Source organism: Coregonus lavaretus, assembly GCF_964263955.1.
Source record: "Coregonus lavaretus genome assembly, chromosome: 5".
Classification (NCBI taxonomy): domain Eukaryota; kingdom Metazoa; phylum Chordata; class Actinopteri; order Salmoniformes; family Salmonidae; genus Coregonus; species Coregonus lavaretus.
Window position 1 is genome coordinate 36413096 of NC_139992.1, and position 14538 is coordinate 36427633.

The 14538-nt window shown below is 43.3% G+C and overlaps 1 protein-coding gene across 2 annotated transcripts in view; it reads left to right on the plus strand.

The window, feature by feature from the left end:
- The window catches only part of syn3 (synapsin III), a gene marked incomplete at its 3' end in the record, with an annotated part of 141783 nt that overhangs the window by 95256 nt on the left and 31989 nt on the right, over positions 1-14538 (plus strand). For both annotated transcript variants that reach the window (XM_084161942.1, XM_084161941.1), the window contains exon 7: positions 13554-13616. In XM_084161942.1, the coding sequence (XP_084018068.1) occupies positions 13554-13616 (63 nt within the window). The remainder of the gene's footprint in view (positions 1-13553; positions 13617-14538) is intronic.

A 14538-nucleotide genomic window follows, 5' to 3' on the forward strand; every position in this document is an offset into this window, starting at 1 on the left:
AAGCTCATCACTAAGCTGAGGACCCTGGGACTAAACACCTCCCTCTGCAACTGGATCCTGGACTTCCTGACGGGCCGCCCCCAGGTGGTAAGGGTAGGCAACAACACATCTGCCACGCTGATCCTCAACACTGGGGCCCCTCAGGGTTGCATGCTTAGTCCCCTCCTGTACTCCCTGTTCACCCACGACTGCGTGGCCAAGCACGACTCCAACACCATCATTAGGTTTGCTGATGACACAACAGTGGTAGGCCTGATCACCAACAATGATAAGACAGCCTATAGGGAGGAGGTCAGAGACATGGCAGTGTGGTGCCAGGACAACAACCTCTCCCTCAACGTGAGCAAGACAAAGGAGATGATCGTGGACTACAGGAAAAGGAGGGCCAAACAGGCCACCATTAACATAGACAGGGCTGTAGTGGAGCGGGTCGAGAGTTTCAAGTTCATTGGTGTCCACATCACCAGCAAACTGTCATGGTCCAAACACACCAAGACAGTCGTGAAGAGGACATGCCAACACCTCCCCCCCCTTTGTTTTTACACTGCTGCTACTCGCTGTTTATTATCTATGCATAGCCACTTTACCCCAACCTACATGTACAAACTACCTCGACTAACATGTACCCCCGCACATTGACACGGTACCGGTACCCCCTGTATATAGCCTCGTTATTGTTATGTAATTTTATTGTGTTACTAATTTTTACTTTAGTTTATTTAGTAAATATTTTCTTAACTCTATTTCTTGAACTGCATTGTTGGTTAAGGACTTGTAAGTAAGCATTTCACGGTAAGGTCTACACCTGTTGTATTCGGCGCATGTGACAAATAAAATGTGATTTGATTTGAATCAGAGAAGTGTGGGGGGCTGCCTTAATCGACGTCCATGTCATCGGCACCCGGGGAGCAGTTGTTGTTGGGGGTTAACTGCTTTGCTCAAGGGCAGAACAGCAGATTCTTCCACCTTGCCGGCATGGGATTCGAACCAGCGACCTTTCGGTTACTGGCTCAACACTCTTAATCGCTAGGCTACCTGCTAGCTCCAACCAGTGTTTTATTGTACTTTAATGCACTGTGCTCCGATGCATTCATTGGCATCTAGTTCTATTAGGATTCCACTGGCAGTTTAAAATAGTACGTGTTTCCTCTTGCTTAACCAGCAGCCCTTCCCAGAAACAGTTGAGGAAGGAAGGTGAGTGGGAGGAGGAGGGGGCTTAGCTAATCAGTGAAGGATGGTGAATGGACTGGAGACCAGTGATTCATGGGTATGGAGGTTGGAGGGCCGTGGGTTCACTGGATGTAGACGTCACACTGCGTGGAGACAACCATATGTCTCTGAGGGAATTGTGGGAACCTAAATATCGACATGATTTCACAGGAATACCCCCATTAGTTGTTGTTTTCCCTACACACATACCATAGCATGTGGACACTATGATATCATATGACTTAATGGTATTAATATCTGCCCACTACTATAAATACACTGAATGTGTTCACTACATAATGTTGCATAGTTAGAGGATATTGTAGCTCTATGTATTGCATTTACAAGGATCCATGGCTTACATGCAGCAACCCTAATACAAGGACTTCATTTTTGTGGTAGCGATTGAACCATTGTCAATGGTGATCTAAGAGGGTGTGGTGCTTACTGTGGCCTGTGAGTTATGGAGTATTGTCCTTTATCCATCAGCATGCTGTCATTGTGCTTGGCTCATCCTCTGCTCCCCCTCTGGTGGTGGCGAACCAGGCCAGACCATGGCCCATAGGGTGTGTGGACTAGGTGGACCAGGAGTGACTGTGGTTGACCGCGGTGTTACCGGACAAACTGCTGTGTGAGGTACCGCAGCTCATCCCAAGTCCAGATTTACTGCTGCCTGGAATCTCCCCTCAGCACCACAGGAGAAACTGCACAAACATTTATCCACAGTATCATGGGAACATTGTGCTGTTTCACAATAATGTTTCTAACTGTCCTCAAATTGATAATGATGTTTGGGCAACTGAGGATGGCCTTTTTTGAGAAATAATGTGTTTCTGATGTCATAGTCCTTTAGAGAGTTTCGATAAATGTTTAGTCTCACTATTACAATGGAATGGTGTTTTTGTCTTATTCCTTCAACTGGTCATAAAGTGGCTGTAAGTGTTGTATACATTGGGGGAATTGAGGGCTGTTAATTCAGTTTTAAAGCAACATATTAGACTCGGTTGTGTATAAAGGACAGTATACAAAGTGCAGATTGTGAGAAAGCAGCTTGAGAGTGCTTTTGCGTCACCCAGTAATGATAAATGTTGTCTTTAGAGAGAGGGCCTATAGGCACACTGGGAAGACTCCCTCAATGTATTGCTTAACTGGACATGAAGCAATGCTCAAACCACACTCAAAACCCTCACACCACACTTGCAATTCCTTGTAGCTCCCCATTGTCCCTGAGTGACTCCCTGTCACTCCTTACACAGTATGCCCTATCCAGCCCATCCTGGGTAAAAAGAGGTTAGGCCAGGCGAACCCTACCACTCTTCTACTCAGATGTTGTTCTCTAGACAAACCGTTTACTTCGCCATGCTAAACGGAGCCCTTTTCCAGGTGAGGAAGTGGAGCAGCCCTGGGCTATGAGGATGGAGCTGCCAGGCCAGGGTTTGGACTGAGAGAGACATCAAAAGCGAGGCGGCCAGCTGCCCGGGACTGGTTCTACGGCAGAGGTTGGCTCTCTCACTTCCTTCTGCCGGTATAAATAGAGCCGGGGTGTGCCGCATCCAGCTGTTCCAAAATATTTTCCCCCTTGATGTTCCCTTCTCCTTCCCTCGCTCTTTCTTCCTCTGTACCGGGGCCACATTGAAAGCAGTGGCTGTGCTGACATTTGGGCTCTGGCTTTGTGTAGTCTGCAGAAGGTTCCCCTCCCTTTTTTGGCAAAACTGTTTTCCTCAGGTGTGCCGTAGAGTAAGAGCCAACATCTACATGCATGCACTCCCTTGTGTATGATCACATGTACTTGCCAATAAATCTTGTGAAATACAGTATAGGTCAGAGGGTAGAGGTAATATTGCACGAAAGACCATCAACTTTTGATGGCTTATGTATATCCAATCATATTTTCACGCTTGTTCAAGCTCTAAATCTTGCCCCACGCTTCCTAAAGTGAGCATTAGCACGAATGGTAACAACAACGTCATCAATTCAGGAGAGTGCTCTCAAGCATTCCCTTAGGCTTATCTCACACCACTGAGGTGCTAATAATCTTGTGATGGGCCTTGCATGTTATCAGGCTATATCATGCTGTGTATGTTATTCACACAGTAATGTAGGTTAAACATGAAGTGATAATCAATAGCGCATGTACAGTACGACTTAAAGATCAGTGAATCTATGGCAGTTGAACGATGCCATGAATCACCCAATTGGTTCAATGTTTATTTTTCGATTCAGTCTTACATTATCTAGACATTAATTCAGCCCAACACCATTTATACTGTAGTTGTATGCACGCAAATACAGTCTTTACTGAATTATAGTAAGTTGAAGACCTACAGTGGAGGACCTACAGGCAGAGTCCCAACCTGGAAACTGTCTTTCTCCAGCCCTCGGCTTTCCCATTTAACTCTGAGTGGCGGACTGTTACATCTGAGTGGCCACTCAGTGGTTGATTTTCCCAACAGCCCTTCTCTTCCTGATGGATAAATCTCCCGGGGCAACACCCTCTACTACAACCACTGTGTGTCCCGGGACTCCTGGCCATGTCAGAACAACTCTCTCGTTTACCTTCTAGCTGGGGGATTCTTGACTCTATAGTCTGTACTTCCTCATCTGGACAGATGTTAATTGAGAAGGAACCCGTCACTCTCCAGTATTAGCACCTGTTCTATGTCCCGGCCTTGTTTCATTTGCTTAGCCCACTTTCTTTCTTCTCTCCTCATTTGTTAATCCATTGGGCCACTTTAGGGCTTTGGCTCTGAATATGGATTTGGCTTTTACAGTGTATTAGTCCTAGAGGGAATGGTGCTTTTAAGGGCTGGGTGTGGGGGGGTTAAAAACCATTTGCTCCTAATTTAGGCCTTCACTATGAAACATTTCCCAGTTCCCTCACGCGCCACTAGAACTAAATGGTTTTGTTGTTGTGTGCCTGTAGAGTACCCTCATTGATCAGTGTTTTGGAGGGATACTTGAGTATTACGTTTTGGCTGTCCTGTCACATCTTAACCCTGTTTGCAAAAGTGGATAATTTACTGTTACCAGCTGTTTAAGGCCTACCTCACTGACTTTCAATTAAACTTTCTAAACCCTCTCAATGCAAATTGCCTGTTGAACCCCATTTAAATTGAGTAAACAAAGTTTGTGATGCCAGTCGTCTGTTCTATCAACACCAGGACCTCGACCATCTGCTCCAAACTCCCAATGCCAAATTGACTTTTGGAATGTTTTATTTGTCCGTCGTGACATTAGCATATTGTAAAAATGAAAAACCCATCAGAGCTGTGCAAAGACAAACGCCCAGCAATCTGTCATGGAATGTGTTTATGGGCTTGCACGAAATGGGGAAAGTCGTTCAAATTGTTCAACTTCTGGACAAAGCTCATAAAAAAACATTGTACTTTTACTTTCCAAAAACTTTTACTGCAATTTCTAAACATCATAAATCAATCAAGACATGAGAAATCAGCAACTGCATCATAAGAAAAGGTATGAGTAATTACATAAACTGGCATCATGTTGCATCATGTTGTTAACATGAAACTGATGGGAGGTATCATGAAACTGATGCGAAAACTGGTTGTATGCCAATGCCTCCTCCAAACTATCCGTTGAAGACCTTTCAGGCAGAAACATAATGTTTTGAACGAGAACTCAATAAAAGTGAAATTTTCTCTATGTATGCCTCCTCTAAGAGGCCAATGACGAGAGGTTCACAGCTTTCCCGATCCCAGGATCGAGTGACTTTGCTGGGTGTAATTGCATACATTGCCTCCTTACTTCCGCAGCCGCTTTTCCAAAGACCCAGTGCACTGTAGCCTAACCCTGGAAAATGGGAATGTGACATCTCTTTCCCTCTTAGACAGAAAGGAATGCCCTGCGGCGCGGATCGTTTCTGCAGGACTGGCTCTGCCAAAGGCCCTGTCTGTCCCATTGATGTTGGTTCTCACTTTTTTCAAATGTAGAAGCCAGCTGAAACGTAGCTATGTTAGTGAATTGATTAGCACTAATAGCCCTGGTGCATGACGCACCACCACAGCAAAGCTGGATTGAAATAGCAACTGTTTTGGTAGTGGTAGTGTTTATTCTTCTACTTTGGCTATGCATTGGGGGGTAAGACATAGCCTACACGCATATCTGTGTTTACCTAAAATAGATGAACTCGGAATGAAGTAGTGGCCGTGTTCTGTTATTAAATCATATTGGTTAACCACCTGCTCGATCATCGCTTGAAGGGAAACTGGAGTAGGAGGCATGAAGAGTACCCTTTCATTAATTCTGATTCCTCGATTAGAGCACCAGTTAGAACTAAAGGTGTTCACACAGTAAGACATAGTATGAATCATATCCTTATGCACAGTATTTTCTCAACATCTCTTAGAACACTGTGCAGATGTCCGAAGATGACTTTGAAATATCTCTGAACGACCAGCGATTGCCTCAATGAGAAGTGCCACGGACATTGCTTACTTCTAACTCCTTCCTTGCCTCACTTCGGAACCCATGAACCATTGGCAGGTGCCTTGGCCAAAGTGTTCAGACTCTTCACCATCAAATACATCTCCATCACAAACCTGGTGTTCAATATTCTCAGGAAACGTCCACTCTGAATATAGTCTGCCTGTCTGTCTGTTTTCCAGACAGATGTTTCCCTCATGGAAACACACTCGGATCAGGATGGATCCTAATGGAAGCCAGATGACCCTGAATTACATGACAATAATTATCATGCCCCTTTAGCAGTCTGTAATGGCTTACGATGTGATACACTGAGCATCCGATGCATAGTTTGCGGTGGCTGGTCGGTAGCACAAGGCTTACCATTACTGTAAAAACAACTTAAACGGTGTGTCGTCTGGTCTCTCTCTCTTCTAGGAACAGTGTGTCATGCCGGTATCACGTTGGGAGAGGTGTGTTATGTCTACGACTTAATTCAATTATTTTCTGGAAGTCAGTGGCGGCTCCTGAAAAAATTCTCAGGAGGGGCAATTTTTCTGATGATTTAGGTGACCTACACACATTTAAAAAAAGATATGTCCAGCAACAACATGAAGACAGGGGCAGCATATAAGTCAATACCAGAAGCATTTATTGACTGATCTCAAAAGTGTTGGCTTACCAGGGTTGGTGGAGCCCTCAGTTTCATCTTTGCCTCGCAAAGCTAACTCAAACACTCCGCAAAACTTCACACACTGGATTAGCCGGCTGAGGATGTGGCGGTTCTTGCTAATGTCGTAGTAAATATATTTGTTATAGTGAATATGGAATATGATATGTTGAGTAAAATGTTGTGCTAAGATCTATTTAGGTCAGGAGCTGGTTATAAGTTCTGTTCCTATCCAATAACAATGGACAAAAGGGTCCTATCTTGTCAGCCTTGTCAGCAGGTGGCCAAGGACAACACCCACGCCATAGGCCTCTCAGTTCTTCCAACTCACGAGTTCTTGCTCTGAGGACACACACACACACAAACACACACACACACACACATCATCACTGTTAAACACACACACACACACACACACATCATCACTGTTAAACACACACACACACACACACACACACAAAAATCCCCTCTCTTAGGCTGAACATTTGAAGACAGAGAACCCGACTCAGAGCCAATGCAACAGTGACAGTAGCCTGCAGGGGACCTCGCCCAACTCATCAGGACCAATCAGAAGATCAGAACTACTAGATTGAACCTACTTCATTTATTGCATAAAATGTCTGCACACAATGTTTCGGGGCTCTCTTCAGATAATAATAATAATAATAATAATAATAATAATAATATGCCATTTAGCAGACGCTTTTATCCAAAGCGACTTACAGTCATGCGTGCATACATTTTTGTGTATGGGTGGTCCCGGGGATCGAACCCACTACCTTGGCGTTACAAGCACCATGCTCTACCAGCTGAGCTACAGAAAGTGGATACTCATGGATGCGCATTGCAATTGTAAAATGTCAACACAATTGGAGACACCACGTCATTTTTGGAGACATGTTATTGACAGTAAACTATTGTAGATGCGACTGCTAACTAACTAAAACATTTTAGCTGGCTAGCTAATCATCTTAGCTAAATGTGGGGCAAACAATTCAGTTATTTACCGTTAATTTGAGGGATTGGGGTGAAAGAAATCGAGTTACATAGTGATACTTTACGATATACTGTATTGACAATATCGCAATATTTTAGCGCTAGTTGGCTGTACCTGCACCAAAACACCATTATTGTTCCTTCATAGCTTGTTCTCAATCTTTTCACATTGGGAGCCAATTTGTTTTCAGCACTTTTATTTCCATGACTGATCAAAACTCGTTCTCATGGCTTTCTGATCCCTCTGCAACAGACATATGGTGCGCAATAAAATCACAGTATCGAATCGCAATACGTATAGAATCATGAGACTCGCAATGCTGATGCATATATCTTATCGTGAGGTTCCTGGCAATTCCCAGCCCAAGTTCATTTGCCACAACAAATCTCTTCGCTAGCAAACGCGATGTCTTCTCCAAAACGGCAATGTGTCTCCAGCAATGTTTACTTTTTTGACGTTCTATGGCATCTCCACTTTCCAAGCATATATGACCACATGTAATATTTTGGTAAGTGATGCAAATAGTGAACTATGTAGGGCCAGGATGTAAAATATATGTAGCTGCAGCAATTTCTCTTATCTGATATGGTAAGTAATGGGGCTTAATTTATAGCTCCCTAAGAGTTTGACGAACGGGTCCGTGAACGCGATTCCAGATATATTTACCTCTGAATAAACTGCCTTTATTACACCATATCCACATCCAGTAAACTTGTGATTATCAACACTAACCTCATCGTTGTGGCGGCGGACAGCTAGCCTGTATCCCTCGTCATCCAGTTGAGTGAGTGGCAATGTCTTTTTTCGTTCGTACCAATTTTTGGAAAATCCTCGGGTGTAGGACTTTCCGCCTTTAGTAGAAACCTGTTGAATTATTAAATTTGGTCTGGGAGGTCCTAATTGTTTCGTTGCCAATTTATCTTCATTTGTTCGCCGACAAAAAGGAATTTCTTTCAAACAATCCACTCTTTTCTCAGTTACGTTCATGGTTACGTAACGTATGACGAAAGCGCGTAAGTGCAAGCCCACAGACACCCATTGAGATTGTATTGAAGGCTCTGAAATTTGAAAAAAATAGATTTTACATGGGAGTCTATGACAGAAGTTCTGGGCGATTTTCAATCTGACTGAAATCGCCCCAAAAGGGGGTGGAGCCATTTGAAGCACGACTTTAGCCTGATTCGACATTTAGTGGCAGTGTGGCACTGTGGCAGATCAGACGTATAGATTACAACACTGATAACTACTGTTGCCGTGATATAATTGATTAGAAAAAAAATCCCTTCCTTTTCCCGTTTGGCAGTGCGTCGCCCATATCGCCCTATTGAACAGGCCGTCCCTGCTGGAAGTGCAACTTCAAAGGCCGTGGCATGTTTATCTTGTGTAGAGACTTGGCTATGATAAAGTGTAGTGGTTTACTTACAAAGAAGATCACAAACCCCTAGGATCTAGTGTACATGTAAGTGTGGGTTTAAAGATGGCAATGATAGATGGTTGGCTGTAGATTAAGAGTGTTTTCTTGATGCCCAAACACTTGTGCATTTACCACACCAAGCACAATTAAAGACCTCAGAGAAACCACTGAATAACCTCTATAACCATCATGATGAACAAGAGGATGTTCTGACAGTCTTGTTTCTAATATGTAGTTATTCATCCATTCACTTACCTGTTAAAATTTAAATGGAAAATATTAATCAACTTTCAGGTTTGATCTTGATCTTGTTTCATCAAGCCGCAGAACACTGATTCTAGTTACTACAGCACATACACACATAGTATGGGAATAGTTCTGAGGTTTTGCAATGCTGATTTCAAAGGGGCAGATCAAATCCACTCAGGCCAGGTGTGTGATTACAGTCAGTAATTTGTGTGTGCTTCGTTCGTCTCTCAAGGCCAAGTTCATCTTTGGGCAGGGTTTTATGTGGACAGGCTGTCTTTGGTTTCGATGCCTTTTTAAACAGCGGCCTGGATCAGGGTCCCCCTGCTCTCCTCCTCTCCTCATCTGCGTAAGTCTTTTCGCTGCTGTCCGCTTCCTTGATGTGGCAGCTTTGAACGGCCATCATAAAAATTAGAACATCATAAATATGCGGGAATGGATGCACCATGTGTTGCATCGGATAATTGATGAGCCCCCTTAGAATGACTTTACCCCCTCGAATCAGAGCTTGATAAGTACCTATTTACAATGTACATCTAAGTACTGTCTGGCCACTTTCCTGGCTAATGGGCTAATGTTGTTGTCGAGAATGTGTTTTGTTTGACCTCTCTTAGATCGCCTTTTTGTCTAGCCGCTCATTGTTTTATTAATTGCCAACTAACATCTGAAGTTTTACGATGAATGTTCTACAGTACCACTGTAACATTGTACATTATATTAGACCCAGGCCCCTACTTCACAATGATCCTTGGGCAATTATAACAGTCAAATAACTTTTTAGGTCCCTCCATTATAACTGTGGTGATTCACTCAGGATTGCTATTTGGGCACAGATGTTACGTGACAATTAGCTTTAGTTTGTGGAAAATTCCAAGGGTCCAATAGACTGGTGAAAAAAAGTATTCTATGTTTGATCTATTTGTCTGCATGCCAACGACCCAACATCCAACGGAACTCAACTTTATAATTTAGTGAGGCGAGGGGAGTGGGGGAATTTAAGAATGTCACACAGAGGTGTTTGGAGGTTAGGGAAGTGTGATTCACGACAGCCTTCGGCCCTAAATGATCCACTTGTCTGACTTTCACACGCAAAATATACAGTACCAGTCAAGTTTGGACACACCTACTCATTCAAGGGTTTTTCTCTGCATGTGTAGTTCCCACCGTAAAGCATGGAGGAGGAGGTGTTATGGTGTGGGGGTACTTTGCTGGTGACACTGTCTGTGATTGTTTTAGAATTCAAGGCACACTTAACCAGCATGGCTACCACAGCATTCTGCAGCGATACGCCATCCCATATGGTTTGGGCTTAGTGAGACTATCATTTGTTTTTCAACAGGACAATGACCCAACACACCTCCAGGCTGTGTAATGGCTATTTTACCAAAAAGGAGAGTGATGGAGTGATGCATCAGATGTCCTGGCCTCCACAATCCCCCGACCTCAACCCAATTGAGATGGTTTGGGATGAGTCGGACCGCAGAGTGAAGGAAAAGCAGCCAGCAAGTGCTCAGCATATGTGGGAACTCCTTCAAGACTGTTGGAAAAGCATTCCAGGTGAAGCTGGTTGAGAGAATGCCAAGAGTGTGCAAAGCTGTCATCAAGGCAAAGGGTGGCTATTTGAAGAATCTCAAATATAAAATATATTTCGATTTGTTTAACACTTTTTTGGTTACTACATGATTCCATATGTGTTATTTCATTGTTTTGATGTCTTCACTATTATTCTACAATGTAAAAATAAAGAAAAACCCTGGAATGAGTAGGTGTGTCCAAACTTTTGACTGGTACTGTATATATATATATATATATATATATATATATATAAACCGAGTGTTTTAGGCCGAAGGATGGGCTTCCCTGAAGCATGTCCATTATGTGCCAGACCTGGTCGTCTGGTGCGTTACTGTAAATGACGGCAACCTCATGTTGTGAAACCAAACCTAGACTGGTGAAATCACTGGCTATATAATTAGATTTTGTGTGTGTGTTTTCTCAATTACTTTACCATACTGAACACATTGTTAATGGTTTTTGGGTGGGAACAAGAAAGGCAAATACAGTAATTCATGCAGTTGTGAGAAAACAAAAGCTGAGACAAATCAAAATGTACATGTCTGAAAGCGCATAAGCACTAAAGGCCCACGAAGGATAGGAACCTTTTTGTGGATGTTTTGCTGAAAAACCTATAAAGGATATATCAATCACCACTGTAATACAGTCTGGACTAATACAATTGTTTCCATAGTGTGTGAAAAAACAACTCCCCATCCTATGTCAGTGACATAGAGTCTGTAATAATAGAATAATATGTAATAATTGTCTTTGGCCTGTTTTAACAAATGTCATATTTGTACAGTACATGTTTCCTGTCCCCCCCCCCCCCACGAGCGGTTGAAAGTGTACTTAAGTCATCAGTGAATCAATACAAAACAGTGAGCACGTCTCAGCCTGAGATGGTGTTATGCCAGGTTTAGTGCCCAGACTTATTTGTTCCTCCTTCTGATGTTCTGCAAGTCACTAGATAGGACGTGGACTCTTCCCTACACAGTGTCTCCCGTCATCGCCACATTGATGGGAATGACTGGGAGATGCGCAGATTACACATCCAGACAGAGTTGGCTGCCACAAATCTGCCCGCCCAAAACCTCCTCTGCATAGCTCACATGTACCGAATACAAAGTGACTCAGCTTGCGTCTGCGGTTCAGTGAATGTGCTTTTCTCTGGCACTGATGGAGATTTCCATTTAAAAAATGGAACTACCTACCACAAAGGGAGCTACCTACCATAAATTGGCAGTGACTGTTGATCGGTATATAGCTATTTATTCAGAATTTAAATAATGAATTGAGAGATCCATTGAGGAGTCAATTTCTCTTTCTATGAGCCAATGTGTTTCACCTAAACAGAGGATACTTATTATCTGGGTTCTGAAGCTCTTTGTACTATTTTTAGGGATTTCAAGTGGTTGACTCACTAGTATAAATGGATTGTGTAGTCATGATTATATTTGTTTGAAAGTGGATTATAAATTCACAATTACACTTCCAACTCACACACCAACTAAAGTTGATTTCAGCCTATGATGGATGCAAGTTAGATTGTGTTATCTTGCCAGTACAGCTTGGGGCTGTGGTTTCAAGATCTCTCAACACAGTTGGCACTGATGTCCTAGCAACCTCGCATCTGTCGAAGAGTAGAGCGCTGTGTAGATAAATACTAACAAGACAACATCCAGACAGGGGTCTTCTCTGTTCTGTTCAGTCCTGTCCACTGACAGCCAGACGAGGGGTGGATAAAACGATAGCAGCAGCTGCCTTTGCCCTAGCAGGTCTGTCAGGCCTGAGCTCATGGCTGTGTGCATACTCTGGCTGTGTGCCCTCTGCTCTGACTGAACATCTCTCTGCTTATCTAAATGTTTTCTCTCAGTGTGTGTCAGGAAGAGTCTCTGTTTTTATACCCAGGCCCACCTTATAACGCTGATGTTATGTTATATTGTACCGCAACAACTGCAATAAAAATGTACGTGATGTTACACACAAAACCCATTCATGTTGTTCAGGTAATGTACTCCTCAGAAGAATACTTTATAGACAAATTAACCGTTTTTACCATACCATATCACGACTTGACATGCCATATTATATTATTAATACCACCATAACACTGTTAACTGACCAAGTTTCTCTAGTGTCTGCCTAGTGTAATATACATTTATGTGTCAGAATGCATGTAACTGATGTGATGGCTTTGATACTGTCTAGTCTAACTAAAGGGGGCTGTTAAATAGAGAACGATGACGCAAACTCTCCAGTGAGTCTATATCTCATCTCCGTGTGCCATTTCAAACAAGTGGGGAAAAAATAGGAGATTTAGAAAGGGGTTTCAAACTGGATAAGCCCTCTCTTTAGATTACATTCCCCATCTAACAATGGTATCAGGGGATTGATCAGTGGCAAGAATGTGTTTAAAGAACAAGTTTGAAGTAATCTGTTGACGTTTCATCCTCCTCTCACGTTGCACACCACGCTATGAGAAAGCCCTGATGTCTGCGGTGGGGCTGGGTTGTCTAAACTCATCCCAAGAAGCTGTGGTCTCGTCCTTTCTCGTTTTCCAGAACTTCTCTTCTGTGTAATAAACCAACATTCTTCAGAAAATACCTCATGCTTCCCTAAATTGGGTGGCTTTAAGTTCAATGTGGTAGTTCCATAATGGTCTTTGAGAAGTCTTTCTCTTTTCAATGAGGTTTTGATTCTATACCATACGTCAGGTCTGAGCTATGCCTCGCAATTAAGTTTGGGGAGGAACTTGTGTTTTCCTTTTATTAGTCAGTCACTCGCATGCACAGTGCAGTTAAATCATAGCCTAGTCATTGGAGCCCTTGTCAATCATATTAGGTATAGATAGATACTGGTTTTTATTATAGGGACCTCAGTGTAGCGCTAAAACGTTTCCCTGCTTCACAGTCCTAACACGCTACCATTACGATATCAAGGTTGCTCTTCAGAGAAACCCTCCATCCATTTAGTTGTTATTAGGACCTCTGCCGGTGGTTTTCCAGACTGTGGTAACACTCTACTTTGTTCTTTCCCAGGTGTTAACACCAACATTCCCCGTGGTAGTCAAGATGGGCCATGCCCACGCCGGCATTGGCAAGGTAAGCTTCCCTGCGATGTTGATCCCCCCCCCCCCCCCCCCCCACACACACACACACACACCACACACACACACACACACACACACACACACACACACACACACACACACACACACACACACACACACACACACACACACACCACACACACACACACACACACACACCACACACACACACACACCACACACACCACACACACACACACACACACACACACACACACCACTAAGGTCTGGGCACTCCCTGGCTGCTCATCTCTCCACCCCACCATTGCATGTCTAGTCTTGATTTGTTTGTGTTTGTTATGCTAACCTATTACATACTGTGCAGTTAGGAGTTGAGCTGTACATAACAGACCAGGCTCCTTATCTCTTCTGTGTGTATCTCTGAGCTTGCCAGAGTGATGATGGCATGACATCCCTTCCATAAGCAGACCATCAGTCTCAGAGAGGAGGTGGAGAAGGGTGTGAAGCTGAGCTAGATCTGGTCCTTGTCGAAACCCATGATCTCACAGCCTGTCTGATAGGAAGGGACTTTGGGGGCTTTTTCAGGGGGTTTACATGTTCATAAGGAGTTAGGGAGGAGATATGGGAGTGACATGGGCATCGGCAAGCTGATCAGTGTCAGGATCTGAAGACCTCTCTTCTAGTTACCTCATTAAGGCCTGGATATGCTACTGTAAGTGTGAGTCTGCAGCAGTGTAAAGCAGCAGTGCAAAATATATACAAAGCTTGAACATGCATATATCTTAATTTTTCCTTATATCTTATTCCTGTTCTTTGTTTCACCATTTTGTTCTACAGTCCATGTTTGATAAAATTCCATCCTCCATTGAATACAAAATGTTAAACTCTGGAGAGAAGCCGTCTCATGCCTCATAACCCCAAGACTATTTTTCTCATAAGACCATTGTAAATAA